Raw genomic sequence first — 15,856 nt, 5'->3', positions numbered from 1 at the left:
CTGCCCTCTCACAGTTCATTTTTAGCGCCCTCCCTTCACATTTTCGGGCGGAGTAAAAGTCATCTACTTTCCTCGCCGCCCTCTTATCTCCTTTTCACATGTAAAACTTAGAGACGGAGAATTCTTGATGGTCATCCAACCTATTCTACTGCCAGAGGCACGATGCCACGTGTGGACTCTTGCGTAAAACTTTAACCTGGAGGCCAAATCAGTATTAAAGAGTTTATGGAAATGTACTAGTTCTTTTAAAGCATTATTATATTCTCTTGTTATATGATGTAATGTTTTATCATTAAATGAAACAGCAAAAGCATGTATTTATTTATTTACATACATCTACATTTTCTTTAACTTGTACTTATTTAGTATTTTACTTATTTTTTATTTGGTGTATAATAGAGACAACAGACGCTATTTAAGCACAGTCTGGATGTGATATATAGAATTTCCACATATTGAAGCTACTGTAACCGTGATATTAAATTGTAGCTTTCAAACAAATTTGATAGTTTATTCTTTACATGCTACAAATATGATTTTAATATCAAAGTGAATGTATGTACATTGACTTCTACTCTGTCGCAAACCACTTACTTGAACGGCTGCGCTCATGAAACAGGAAGATGTTACTGTGATGCTTCTTGATGACCAGCAGAGGTACGTGCGCAGTTTACCGCCTTGAGCCACTTGGGGGCAGAGCCGCACTTTGATGTGAACACACTGGCTCTGTAGGTCCAGTCAGAAGCCAGTGAGGAAGACTGGTTTTCAGATCTCCCCCTTTTTATTGCTTAGATGCCAACATGTTCTGTTGCATTTTGACTTACAGATGTAAGTTTGCATGATGTGAATGAAACTGATACAGTGGGAATACAAGTTAATTAGTAAAGTGAGGAATGGTGGTGCCTCAGGAGAAGGTAAGGAATCTGCTCGCCGGCTGGGCCGATCTCTGTGGAGCCTGCATGTTCTGCCTGTGCCTTTCTCCGGGTCCTCTGGTTTCCCCTCGCAGCACAAAGACATACATGTTAGGTAAACTGTGATGGATGCTAAGTGTAGACGTGAGAGTCCATAGCTGGATTGTCTGTTTTTTGATGAACACGGTGACCTGTCCAAGGTGCCATGGTCTACTCTACATCTGTATAGGTTGAGCCCCCTGCTACCATAGCTGGTTAAGCTAGGCCAAGTTATTTAAAAATAGATGTACATGCAGTGATACTGCCTTTTGTATTACTTGTACTTTGTATTTGTACTACTTTTTAAACACTTAGTTTATTATACATTTTTGCCAATAGTTGCTAAACACATCTGCTCTGTGTCTTGACTGCAGACAGGCGGGTGAGGTGAGTGGAGCAGATGTGTTGCAGACACACAAATACAAATGGACACGTTGAAGGCACTCGATAGGGGCTCTAAGCAGCGACGTCTCTATGCACTTGACTCATGAGCTGATCACCTAAGTCACACTTGAAACCCAGTAGTAAACAGTCACACTGTTTAATGGTTTATTCATAGTTAATACACATTCTAAAGCCATAGTTATTAAAATGCTTTTTCAGTGCCAGGGTCTCGACGTCTGTCTCCTCCAGACATGTTCGACTGCTGTGACAACATTTTATTATCATCTGTAATTATAACGGAATATCTGAAACTCTTATTGGTCTTTTATCAGTGATGTTTTTCTGTTTGGTTATTTGAAAACAACAAGAAATGGGGGAAAGGACGTTACATGTAAAAAAAAAAAAAACATCCACAAGTCACACACAAATCAGGTGCTGTTTAAGAACAGGAACCGCCATGTTGGCTCAAAAAATAGCTCAGACACTTGTCACAGAGAGGTTTTTCATAACCTAAAAACTTCTTTTATCCATCATTTCAAACTGATCTATGAGTTGTTGTTACATACTGATGCATATGAGGCACAGTTTGTGAAACATGCAAACTGCAGCTTGGTTGTAAATGTTTGATTCTTTGTGATTTACTGGAGTTAAATGTTGGTAATTTAAACATGCACATGGAAAATGATCAGAATGAGAAGTGTTACTGATCTAAGGATCTTTACAGCAGTGCATCATATGTTTTGCAAAGCCGCCCCAAACATCACGTACTGTGAGCTGCTGTGAACACCGCCATCCTCACTCATCACACACTGCACATAAAACTGATTCCCATCAAATATGTTTTCAGACTAAACAATGGCTACATGTAATGGGGAGTTTTGGTGCAAACTAAAGAGCATGGAAATATACGCCACACTGTAAATATGAGCTACTCATTCAAGCGATGTGACGTTAGCTGCTGTCATTTGCAGCTTTTTGTGTTTTTGATCTTTAATGAATTTGAAAACAAGCAGAAGCATTTCTATTCAGTATACTTCTTCAGTTTGACTTCATTTTGAGGTTTAACTGTGAATTCATCTTGAAAAAAAAAAACACTTCCTGTGGGTGCAACATGTGTGTGTGTCAGAACAAGAGAGAGAGAGAGAGAGAGAACCTCCTGATCTACTTTGAAGCTTTTCGTCTTATTGAGCAGCACTCTTTATGTAACTGAAATCTGCAAGTGGAAATATTCAAAAAATTGATCTATAAATTAGAAAGCTCACACAAAGCGCACAGAAAAACAGGCATCCTGAAGAAAATTCTCAGCATGGGTGTCCAGGCCGTGCTCGTCGTCGTCCTCCTCGGCATTGCTACCACGATGGCTGAGGAGCCTCAAGGTAACGGTCTGGCATTTGTTTCACTTAATATTTTAAAGTCATAAAGTCTCGGTAAACTTCTCTGGATTTACAAACATGCATTCTGTCATAAAAATATGACATCTAAGAGCATTTTCAAAGAAATTTCTCTGATTTCCTGTATGTCACTGACGATATGCTTTAATGTCTACATACACTTTTCAAACTGTATATACTTTTGTATTTGCTATAGTGTATGAACATATTTATTGTGAGCAGACATGGCCTTTTTTGTAAAATGTTAAAGGATTTCTTTTTATAATAAATTTGAATGGTGTGTATTAATGCATGGAAAATTCACAATGTGCAAAACATGAGCCAAGTTTAAGGAAGCTGTCTGAGCTCTCAGATTGTCCCTTTCTGTGTGAAACGTAATCAGATCTGATAAACATGACAAAGCAAGTGCACTGAAGTATCTTAATATCTGTCCAAGTTTTTCCAGGGAAAGTAGAAATCTGGAGGAACCAAGTCACACTGACCTGTCCAAAAGAGGGGAAGTGGATTGACAGAAATGGACCAATTGCAGATAGCAGCGCAAACAAAACCTATACATTTTCATATACGAGTAAAGGCCAATACAGATGTGAATACGACTCTAAGAAATATCGTTTCTATGTTGAAGGAAATGGTGAGTGAATCTTTTCATTTCCTCACTTGTGTTAGCTGTTCACGCTGCTCTAACACTTGATGCACTTGTGGTCTTTTACCTCCAGTGTGTGAGAACTGCTTTGAGCTCGATGGAAACACATTATTTATGGTCATCGTCGGGGACTTACTCCTGACAATAATTGTGATGGTCATAGTCTACAGGTGCTCTAAGAAGAAAAGCCCAGCTGGTCCTCCTCAACCTTCCAAAGGTAAGACTTCACTTGGACCAATCACTGACAGTCAGTTCAGACAGTTTACCTTTTTGCCTTGGCTGAGTTAAAGGTTACCTCATGTCTTTAATACATCTTTAAGTCTTGAGAAATTGTGTTATTAGTGATATTACAAGCATTAAGTCGTATTTACTATGTCTTCCAGCACCTCCTCGCTCTGGAGGCCGAGGTCCACCTGTCCCATCTCCTGACTATGAGGTACGTACTGGATAATAAAAACTTTGTTTTGCAATTAAAAGGTGTTTCCGTCAACATCTTCAGCCTTTATTTCTTCAGAGTGACTTGGAAAAAAGTCAAAGAAATCATACCATCAAACATTAAAAAAAAGCTTCATAGTGACAAGTCAACAATGTAGAAAAATATCTCAATGCCAGAGATATTCACTTTTTGCAAAGTCAATATTGAAACTGGTTTTTCATGTGAGTCAATCCTGATTAAAAACGATGCTTTTACTGCAGCATTTAACTCTAATGTTAAATACCCAATAATTCAGGAAGTATGGCTTTTATAATGTTGATGTTTTCATAGTTTTCATAGTTTCTCCATCCAACCACCCACTCATCCAACCAACCATACATCAATTTTCTACTGTTTATCAGCTAGATGAATGGAGTAGATTTAGCAGGATATTTCAGATGTCCTTTTCCCTTTAATTCTTTTCCTTCCTGGGAATCCTGAGGCACAGGCAGACCACATGGGATATAGTTATATTACTTTTTAAAAAGAGCAGTTTTGGGGAAAGAAAAGAAACAAATGAACTGATCAGCGATCGGAATTGGCAAACTGGCACTAAATAAACAAAACTGAATTGAACTGTATTGAACTGAAATATTCATACTTTTTTTAAATTTACCAGATAAAACAATTAATGTCCTGAAATAGTGTTTTAATGTTCTGTGAATTTTTATTATATTTTTACACATAATTTAATGTCACATAAGTCGAACAAGAACAGCTCAGCACTGACCATTTTATAGAAACATTTTACATGATATTTAATGATGTGGACTGATAAAAATGACATCAGAACATATCATTTGATAAAAATTAAGTCTGAATGACTAAAATGATATTTTCAGCTTTGTTTGCACTAAATTCTTCCAGGTCCTTCGGTATTGTGATTATAAATTGAGTTGGAATGAGACCAATGAGTCAACATTGCAATTGGAGTAATTGCTGACCAGAGTTAATTGACTGTTTATCAACATAGAACACAGACTGAACTAAATATAAACACTAAATTTGCCAAGATGTGAACCTAAAGCCTGCTATGAGCAGAGGTTTAAAAAAATTAAAGAGAGAGCTACTCTTTCCCCCTCCGATTGTTGAGAGAACTAGATGCATTAAACGCAGAGGTGTTACAAGAAGAGATTCCCCTAAATCAGCTACTCAGATATGTTGGGATGAAAGAGCGTGACTCCATTTTCACCTGGTTCATGGATCTGATGTAGTTCTTTAACCACTTGTTTTCTTGGGCTTTCTGGGTGGTTGATTAAAATCCCTCCCTGCCATAAATAAATAACATTATTTAAGCATATTGGACTATTTAACCACTTGGTGATGTGTATAAAATAAAAACATTTTATTGTTTGTTTGTTTTGTTTTTCTTGTAGGCACTGAACCCTCAAACTCGCGCCCAGGAAACTTACTCCACGGTGGTCAACAGGATGGGATAGAAGCACTTCAGCTATCGACTCCGGGTCTCTTCACAAATGAAGGAGAACATTCACAAACAACACACAAGAGTATCAGTCATGATCTGAGTAGCGTGCAGTGGCTTCTTCTGTTTTGAATTTGAAGGGTCACCTTAGCCAAAATCCAACGCAACAGATTTTCTCCGTTTCCCTTTGACTTACAAGCAGGTAGAGTTCAGGTCAAATTTGCAATGAGATTCAAAAGTCAATGATATTTAATTTAAATATTATTTAGTATTATAGCATGGTATATAGAATTTAAAATAAAAAAATTTTGTCAAAAAAAAGTTAAAATTACAAATTATATGAATGTAAAAACATTTTCAAGGATATTTCGAGAATTATTTAGTATAAAGGAGACATTTGTGTATGTCGTCAAGTTTAAATTGAATTGGTGCTGATTTTTGAATTAATCAGTAATGATCTGCCTGATTTCTAATGAAATGATATTAGCATCGTGACATGACGAGTGCCTGAAAAGTAGCCTGCAAAAAGTGAGCGAAAAACCAAATGTAACATGAAACATGTCCAACAGAAAGAAAGCGTTAGCACTGACATTAACCTAATGAACATTAGGTTAATGTCGTGAATTGTTAATGCCAACTTAGCTTCCTAGGACCTGGTGTCCACATATGTGCACATCACATTTTGGGTTGTCTAGACCAAAATACAAAATTTTGCTCCACACCGGCCTGATATCCAGGACATTATACTGCCACTGTTCTATCGAAATTTAAAATGAATGTCCTCATATATGGATCACATTTTTCTCAGAAACAAAAATTAGTTTAAAAAAAATACAAATCTGGTAATTCTTTATTTTTACATTCACCAGGTCCCAATCAGCCCAAATAGCAATGAGAAATTAAAAATGTCTGCCATGAAAGAGTTCAGGTCTTAGAAAGTTAAGCCATTATATATACTCATTTGCAAAGATGCTACCATGAAGTACATACAGTACATATACTTATCTAAAAGGACTGTTAGGGGTATATCAAATAACAAAATCTTCAAACTGATACTGTAGACTGATTTAAATATCATATTTCAATGTTTTGAGGCATAAAAACACAGGTGTCAGGCTAATGAAAAATAAAGACGGTGTCGGAGGCAAAGTTAAAGAAATCACAATTTTTTTTGCACTCATTGTACAGTTTATTAGGTGTACACAGAAATGCAATACAGCACTGCAACACTGCAAGTTTGCTTACATGATGCCTGTAATATTCATGTTTTGCTTTTAAATATATTGTTTTGCTACCGTGATGAAGTTTTTAGTGTTAGTTGGTTGGTTAGTGGTAAGGGTGCACAGCAGCAAATAAATTTAATACTGAATACTTGGGTAAGTACATTGGATCACATCAGTCTGTAGAAGTGCACCTGATAATGTGGATAGCCAAATATATGTGTTTACGGGGTATTTGAGTATTCTGATCTTTTAATCTAAACATTGGCAGAAAGTGCTGTAATTTAGAGCGATAAAATCATATCAGTTAAAATAGACTTACATGTTTTGTACATATATAAATAGAGTATATGCAGCATTTTAAGCTCTGACATGTAAAGAGAGCATCAGATATGTAACTGCATGCACAGACCTTTGAGGCTTACTTCTTTGCTTCTTCTTTCATTACATTATAATGTGATAACCTTTTTGTTACTGTAATGGACAACGTGCGTCATTAATATAATAAACCACAGTGAACACTGCTCTCATGTATGTCTTTGTTCATGGTTGAAAACAGTACTGGGATGGTTCAGCAGATAGAACTGTAACCGATTCATGAAGCTGCCTCAAAGCCACAGCTCATATCCGTAGCACCCCAGCCCCCATCACACAGTCATCACCAGTATGTCTTCATTTCTGCTGTGACAGTCGCACACATCACCGTCTCTGGAAATATCTCTGAAACATTTCTCAAAGCATAAACATATTTTTGATAGTGTTAAAGACACAGTGGAAATATCACATCATGTCATGTTTTGGGTTCTGTGTGATTTTTTTTTCCCAGCAGTGACGGAGCACAGCTGTACCAGTGGAAACAAAAGAGGGAAACACAACGTAATGTTTCGTCTCCATGCAGATTATTAGTGATTGATAAATCTGTTACACTGTAAGCATCTCAGAAGAGTAGTGTTTAGTGGAAACACACCCACACTTACTGCTCAGTTATCTTCATTTACATCTTCTGTATATTTGTGAGAGAAAGAAGCAAAGAAAATAGGAGGGGGGTTTGTGTTCTTCTCTCTTTGTTGAGCCAAACCGCTCCCACACACAGACCTACATCTGCTCATCTGTTAGTGTGCACGAGCACACACACGTTCATGTTGGATGAGAGCGTGCGTGTGCTCGAAGGTGTGTGAACATGCCCTGAGTCAGAAGTTGGTTGTGTGTGTGTGTGTGTGTGTGTGTGTGTGTGTGTGTGTGTGTGTGTGTAGGTCAGGTTTGTGTTTCAGAGCCGAGCTGCTTAAAGCTCCATTGTTTGATCTCTTCTCCGGCTCCGGTAGAAAACAGTAGTTTGTAGCTTTGTCACAGTAGAGTGAGGAAGAAGACGAACTGCTATCAAAGACGTTAAGCTTTTAGATTATCTGACATGGGGACGCCTCTGAGTTTCTCTCCTCCTTAACTTTTGGATTTCCTGCAACTCGTCTTTGTTACTATTTTAATCGTTCAGTTTTCTTAACCTTTCTCTCTGCTTTTCTCTTTGCCCTTGTTGTGTAAGTTTCTCTTCAGTAAAAAAAAAAATGTAACTGATTTTATGCATCTCAAAATCAATGTGAACCTTTTGACTGAGGTTAGAGTATGACTAATTATTGCCATTATTTTTTATGTTGTATGATGATCATTAACAGTGGTACGTTTATTCAACTATTATTCTTTACTAATAGTCAGTATATTTTCACGTATGTCTGCTTTTTACTCCAATACATTTATGCCACACCTTTCATTACAAGCTATCCAGAGAGTAGATTTAATTTAATCTAAACCATTTAAAGTATATAAAATGCAATTAATTAAACTATCTAACTAAACATTCCATACAAATGTATTAGCTATTAAAATGTACAATAATATATAAAAATAGTCATAAATATGCAACTAAGTGACCATTCTTACTTAGTGTTCCCTCCAAGGCCCTGTACTTGTAACTGAGTATTTTAGTGTTATCATTAATTTAATTAAGTAATCTGAATGGCTAATTACTTATTTGGTGAATTGTAGAGGTGGGCAGATCTAAATAATATTCATCTAAATACTAATACCAACACTGGTATCAGTATCAGATCGATATTTATGCAATCGGGGGGGTTGGAGCTTATTTCAGCTTTTTTAGGGTGAGAGGCGGGGTACACCATGGACAGGTCGCCAGTGTATCACAAGGCTAACACAGATGGACAGCCATTTATTCACATCTAAGGGCAATTTAGAATCCCCAATTAACCTAACCCCTGTGTTCAATTTTTTTTTAATTATTTTTTTTTTCATGAAAAAATTTCGTCATGTCAATTTATAGCCCATAGTATATGTAAACAACAGAAGCCGACCCAGGCATTCCAGGTCTCTTAAAAAAACATCTGTTAGAAGTCGGAAACTGTGTTAACTAATTGTTGTGGGGAGTTAAAATCACAACATTGTTATGTTGGTGTTCATTAAAATGTGTTCAGAATTTGGCAAATGTACGATGATTCAGCTCATATATCATGACACACTCCTCTAACCTACATAAGCTCCCTTTATAGGTTAAAAGTATCGGCAATACTGCTCTTAATTTACTTGGCATCGGATTGATACCAAAGGTTGCAGTATCACACAGCACTTGTGAATCGGTCCAGAGGTAGCAGTGTGCTGTTGTAGCTGGTTGAGATAGGGCTCATTTTTACCAATTACTGTTTTCTCTTGGGTTAATATATCAAAGGTTTCATTCATTAAAAGCATGACTACTGTGTTAATTATTTAAACAAAGATTAACAACATTTCTCTTTCTTACGTTTAAATATGTTGAAATGGCAAGGCTGCAAAAGTAAAATTGCATGTGTTGGTACTTATTAGAGACCCTTTACCATTTGATACCACAGAAAGTTTCATGTGTAGGTATTGTTAGACCTCTTACCATTTAGGATTGACATCATAGCATCACGTATTGGTTTCTGGACTCCATATCCATTCAGTGTTTGGATGCAACTATATTGGTAACCACAGTTAGAAGAAAGGGTGACGTGCTAATGCTAGTAAGTTTGCTTACCAAGCTGCATCTTTAAACTGTGCACAAAACAGGCACCTTTACCTGACAGTGTTCTAGGATTTCACTCACCAGAGCACAAATGTCAACTTCTTAGATGGGCTTTTTGTGAAATAATAAGGCTCCAACAGCCAAAGTTGGTGCAGTGACTCAAATTTGCATAGTTGAGGAGACAGATCTCAGTGTCTGCACAACAGTCAACCTAAGCAGTCACGCCCATAACTATAGAGCTTAACAAAATCCCCAAAAGCACGTATTATATGATATATTACAGATATCAGCTTTAACACTAAGTTGTATATTTTAATATGAGTTTGGGGTTTGACTGGCGTTTGGAGACTGCCTCAGATGACCACTTGTTAACTGGTTTTTGGCACTTCCATTTCATTGCTTGTTACATGCACATTTACAGAGTGAGAACATACATATTTTTTCACATTCAAAGCAGTTTATTATTACATGCATATAAGAAGTCTTTTCAAAAAGCAAAAGTACCATAACAGCAACATGGTAAAGTTAAGGGCTTTTTGTTACTATAGCAGCACTGCCACTATCATATCTAGACACTCAGGTTGTGAAGAAAGAGGCTCTCCAACTAGCAAGTCTACCTCTGTGGTACTCAGCCTTTTTTTCTTTCACAAGTCACACAATTTATGAAATACATTTTTAAATTGTGTGACTTGTCAGTTATTTTATTAATTCATAAAGTATTTTAGAGGAACAGTTTTACATTTGATTATAGCAATTTATAAGTCATCCTTACATAAATGTGACTCATTGGGGGATTGGGGGGGAGGGGATTGTAAACAAAGCATGACATACAATCTAGTGTATGATGCCTCCTGACATCCTACCCACATTAAACTCGTGGACTGAACATAAACACACCCACAACCACCTATAACTGAACACAACACAATGGACAAAAACAAACAAATGGACAACTGTACCCTCATACACACAATAATAACATGGACTGAACCACCACTCCAAACCTCTAGCACTTTATATAGCCTCTGTAGAGATTATCCACATATTTCACTTATCTTAACTGCACTACTGTAAATGCTGTATAGCCAATCATTCTGTACAATATGATAACTATAATTTTGCAACTGTTTATAATTTGCATAGTTCATATTTCTGTATAGTTTTCATATTTATATCCTGGTCATAGCCTGTACATAGCTTGTACACTCACTACAGCCTGTACATACTTATAGTTACAGCATATTCATAACATACCTTCATACCGTGTACATTGTAACATACCCATAATAGACCCATATTTTGTACCCTCATATCTATAACAGACCCATTTCTGTAATATATCTACAGTATATTATTGCTAATATATATTTTGCAATATTATTGCTAAGCACTTTCTGGATGGATGCAAACTGCATTTCGTTGCCTTGTACTTGTGACATGTGCAATTACAATAAAGTTGAATTCTATTCTATCAAAAGTGTGATTTGATCTCTGCCACTGAAAATACTACCACTACTGTTGCTAATAATAATAATAAGAATAGCATAAATAATAGTAATAATATAGAGAACTCAGTTTCTGCTCATTTTGTTGTATTTTGTTGTCTTTCTGGAATCGTTATATATTTGTCTGAAATAATTAGAAAAGTGGACTATCACTGGATAAATACTAAAACGTCTGTGCTGGGCTAGTGGCCATTGTTTCATTATTTTAACAGCGTCGCTCTTGTCATCCACTCTGTGGCCTTATAAAGGCAGTTATTGTGTAATCTCTCAGTAGCAAGTGGTATCATGTTCTCAAGAATGACGTTAACCCTCTCAGGCTCAAATTAATCTTTTTGTTGCTAATGCACAACCAAGTCCTGCAGTGGTACTTCTGAGTAAAAAAAACTCATAAAATATGTATGTGGGGTAATCAGGTTGTTAGTTTTTAACTGTTGCAAATCGGCAACGCCTGCCTCGAGAGGGTTAAATATGTCATAAGATAATGAGTCAGAAAATAATTATTTCATTCGCTATATGGTTCTTAAACTGATCTATCAACGCTGACATACTCAAACTTCTCAGATGACCTGGGAGTTCCTCGGGGAACAGGGGAAACGTTTTGGAAAAAACAAATTATGAAATTCCCAGTGTGTGTAACGCATAGAAGATTTTGACTGAGAACAAGACTTTACGGATGTCATGCAGTCAAAAATGAGGTGCTCCTTTTTAATGTTAATTTGTTTTTATCTCAATGAAATATAACACCATTTGTTTTCATTTAGTACTGCTTTTTTTAGTGCTTTTGTGATTTGTAATATCGTTAAGTTAGTGTTTTGTGATACCTGCACATTTTTAAAATTATAATTGATTTGGCATGTAGCACTGGTGCATGCAGCATACTTAAAAACATACAATAAAATAGGTCTGTTTAGGCTTAAAAAATTGTCACTGAAATAAAATCCACAAACAACTGGTTTAACATCAAACAGTGATTTTTGATTTTATAAACCTCTGTACGTATTTTTAACATTTACAAGTATTTATCTGAATATATGCTTTCTACAGCTGTACGAGTACTAGATTTTTGATTTGGAAATTGAAAAAAAAAAATACAATTAATAACGGTGATACCATTAGTCAAATTATTCTGTCACATTTTTTATTGTGTGATGTCTTTTTTTGAGATAAACTACAAACTATAAACAACAAGTGCATGGATGTGGCAAGAGCTTCTGTAACTAGTCTCTACAAAAGCATACAAAAAGAGCAATTACACTGACATTTCTGATCGTATCATACATGCATTATTGACACAATGCTACTACAATACATCACATTAATCCTAATCTTAATCTTGCAATTACTTCAGAACTGTACAAAGAAAAGTAGCTTGAGAGATTTTCACCACTCACAATAGCATGACAAGACAGCGTAGCTAATTTTATTCACTGAGTTTTCATTGGGCAACATGACAGTCAATTCTTTTTCTTAATAATCAATAAGTATAATATGGCTAATACTACCCAGGTTATTATAATTTCTGATATTATATTACAGTGATTATAAAGCATCATCTTACAGGCATGATGAAAATAAAGCCCTGCATTGGGGATGGTGAACAGCCTAGCTAGATGTAACTTCTAAAAACAGGTACTAGACTTTCCCCTCCTGCAGATGTTGGATCTATGAGGACTCTCAAGCTTCCAGCTAAGGACACCAGTGAGCTTCCTTCCATTTATCTTCTGTGGACGAGTTCATCATATGTATCTTTCTGGCCACCTCTCCTCAGAGGCTGTTGGAGAAAACAAGTCATTTGTTGTTTTCTTTTTTAGTGTTATTGTCACTTTCAGGTTTCAGCTTACCTGGTAGTGATCATTGGTCGGTCCTCTGCTTTCAGAAACAAGATGCTGTCTGTCGGAGCCTGAGGACACATAAAATAACATTATTGCAAAAGCAAAGCCTAATCGGAATCGGTTGCTGAGTGTTTTTATTATCGTAATACTGGTAATAATAATAATAACATTGCATTATAGATTTTTTTTAAGTGTTTGTAGTCGTTATTTAAGGGATTATGATTTTTACCTCTTTTTGATTTGATTTTGATTCATTAATTATAACTGATTTTCTTACGCCCATCGTCTTCTACCTACCGGACGAATATGACCAAGATTATGTGAACTGATTAAAAGATCAACACAGCATCCTCTAAAAGAAATGATTCTTGCAAATAATTAGAGAAGACGACGCTACATTGGAGAAAAAAAATAATGGTAAAGATTTGGGAATGTGTGTCAAAACTACAGCAACGACTCGTTTTAAAACTTAGTTTTATGTGGAAAGTAAAAAACTGGTAAAACATGTAAGTGAAAATTATTTCTCTTAGATACTTTGGAGAATCCAAAAACTACTTAGGGATAATTCAAAATGTATTGCAAAGGAAAACAGATTTACTCCCACTGTTCATAAATGTTCTAAAGAAACAATAACCAAATCCTGCAAAATGATCAAAAAAGGACAGTCAGTATAACTGTTAGTTGCAAGTTTCAAGTAGTATTTTGTCCCGCTCAAAAACAGTATATTTATAAAGTAATTCATAGATAGTAATTCGTAAAGTAGTTATTTCATGTAGTATATCATTCAATGTTTTCATACTTCTTTAAACACTATGGCAGGCAATAATATACCTGCAGTTATATATATTTGTTAATTATTTTAAATAATAAATATGTTTTCACAGTGATGTTTCCTGTGAAAACACAAAACATCTAATTTGTAATTAAAAAATAATAATATGAAAATCATCATATTATCATTATCATACACTTCTGTATACATTTCTTTTTAAGTAATTTTGGAGTCAGTCTATGTTGCTCCTGTTTGTTAAACCTAATAACTGTACCAGTTATTCAATATACCCATGGGATGTGCCATCTGTTATTTTAGTTATTTTAAGTATTCCATAATAAAACTTTGTTTTCACATAAGTAAACAAATATTATTTAGATGGATAAATAGTCTTTACTTTTACTCTTCTTGTTAGAGACGACAGGGCCGGTTCGAGTCTGAGAGGTCTGAGAAGCGATGAGATAGACACCCACTCCTACCGCAATGGTAGCCACCACATTTCCTATGACCATGCTTATTAAGGAAGGTGTATCAACTTCTACACAGCTGTCACAGGCTGGAGAAACACACACACAAACACACATTGTGTATGAATACAGGTGCTGACATTTTTTCCTCAACATTACAGTTGAAAGGTAAGTGATAAAAGAGTACAAACAATATAAAAAAAATTAAGCATTTTCTTTTCATATTATGAACACAAGTTTTCCTACAGAACTTACTGCGGAATTTCACAAAGATTAGATCATTTTCTCCACATTTGTATTCTCCTGTGCTGTCTTTGTATGGCAAATGAAGACTTTTTGTGTTAACACCACTCACAGTACTTGATGTAACATTTATTTTATCATCACTACAAGACAGCGCGATTCCATCGGCGACCTCTTTCACCTGTAGCTCAACTGGGGTTTGAGAAAACAGAAATATTAAAACAGTGCAAGCCTGTTTAGATATGCAGCAGCTTCTGTTACTTAACTGCTATTTGTAAATTACCACATATTTGCTATAATACTACATAGCCCCATCTAAAGATTAAATTAATCTTCTTACCATCTTTTTTGTCCTGACAGCTGACAAACACTGCAAGACAAATGTGGGGAGAAAAATGAAAACATTTACTGTTAATTTAAAAAACACATCCAACTCTGAAACATTCAAAGTCAACATTAAATGCATATCACTGAATTATGATTTCTACAATGATTTTCATTTCATGTCAACATGAAACAAATTTCCCACGTGTGGGACTAATAAAGTCCCAGGTCTTATCTTGTCTTATGTCAGTGTGGGGAAAATGGTGTGGCAGGCCTACCTGTGAAGGTCCAAAGCAGCAGCAAACAGGAGGCCAAAGCAAAGAGATTCTTCATTGTTCCTGTGAGTTCTGCTGCTGATAGAAGGAAACAGTTCAGTTCCCTGCAAGTAAGAGTGAGCGAACTACAGAACAACAGGAAGTACGCCATTTTCTACTTCATGTCAACCATTTATTGGACTTACAGAGACAGATAATAGATGATGAAATATAACATTTAGGGTGCTATTCAGAGGAAATCGATTTAGTTAGCCAAGAATACAAACTCTGAAACCAGGTTTAATTTATTTTATTCCTAAAATTCAAGCTTTACACATTATTAACTCTAAATGAAATAACAATGTCAACACTTAATATCAACACAACATAATATCAACTTTTAAATAAAAGCACTGACCACAAAATGAAGAACTGTGGGTCTCAGTTGCCGAGCATCCAGTCTCTGTCTGTCAGAGTGTCTCAGTCTCTCTGTGCATGTGCATGAAACGGAAGTGAATGTGATTGGTTTATCTTCTGTCTCAGCAGGCTTTGTTGATTCCTACATCTGGAGGAGCCTGACTGTTACTTTGACATGTTCAGATGCACTTAGCTAATAATATATCTCAAACTCTCACCAACACAAGCAACATTTTAAGTTGCAGTCGAGTATTTTGAACTTGTCACAACAAAAATCAGTTTAGTGCAGTTTCAACACTAAAGCCTCACTGAACTGTTCACTCATTTCCTGTTTGATCACTAAACTTCATGTTTGTTGTGTATGTAATAAGATTAAAATGTTGTGGGTATTGAAACTCTTTTTTTCCCCCTACCCACGTGATTTTTTGTCATGGCAGCTTTCACATCTTACAAAACACACGAACAACAACCGTAGAAGAAAATTCCGCCTTATGGGAATGACTGATCAGC

The 15,856-nt window shown here is 35.9% G+C and overlaps 2 protein-coding genes across 2 annotated transcripts; one reads left to right on the top strand and one right to left on the bottom strand.

The window, feature by feature from the left end:
• Positions 1-2,571: 2,571 nt before the first annotated feature.
• Positions 2,572-5,676, top strand: cd3e (CD3 epsilon subunit of T-cell receptor complex). The gene is made up of 5 exons (XM_087851487.1): positions 2,572-2,716; positions 3,171-3,356; positions 3,442-3,585; positions 3,752-3,804; positions 5,220-5,676. The coding sequence occupies exons 1-5, from the start codon at positions 2,641-2,643 to the stop codon at positions 5,280-5,282; spliced, it is 522 nt and encodes a 173-aa protein (XP_087707613.1). The 5' UTR covers positions 2,572-2,640; the 3' UTR covers positions 5,283-5,676.
• Positions 5,677-12,463: 6,787 nt separating this feature from the next.
• Positions 12,464-15,417, bottom strand: LOC102781104 (T-cell surface glycoprotein CD3 delta chain). The gene is made up of 7 exons (XM_006801103.3): positions 15,348-15,417; positions 14,954-15,025; positions 14,692-14,721; positions 14,364-14,543; positions 14,039-14,197; positions 12,879-12,937; positions 12,464-12,808 (listed from the first exon to the last, which is right to left on the bottom strand). The coding sequence occupies exons 2-7, from the start codon at positions 15,006-15,008 to the stop codon at positions 12,752-12,754; spliced, it is 540 nt and encodes a 179-aa protein (XP_006801166.2). The 5' UTR covers positions 15,009-15,025; positions 15,348-15,417; the 3' UTR covers positions 12,464-12,751.
• Positions 15,418-15,856: the final 439 nt, after the last annotated feature.

The sequence above is a fragment of the Neolamprologus brichardi genome, chromosome 14 (genome assembly GCF_056152115.1).
Source record: "Neolamprologus brichardi isolate AB-2024 chromosome 14, ASM5615211v1, whole genome shotgun sequence".
Classification (NCBI taxonomy): Eukaryota; Metazoa; Chordata; class Actinopteri; order Cichliformes; family Cichlidae; genus Neolamprologus; species Neolamprologus brichardi.
Note: the sequence above shows the minus strand (reverse complement) of the source record. Positions and strands in the feature narration are given on the sequence as shown.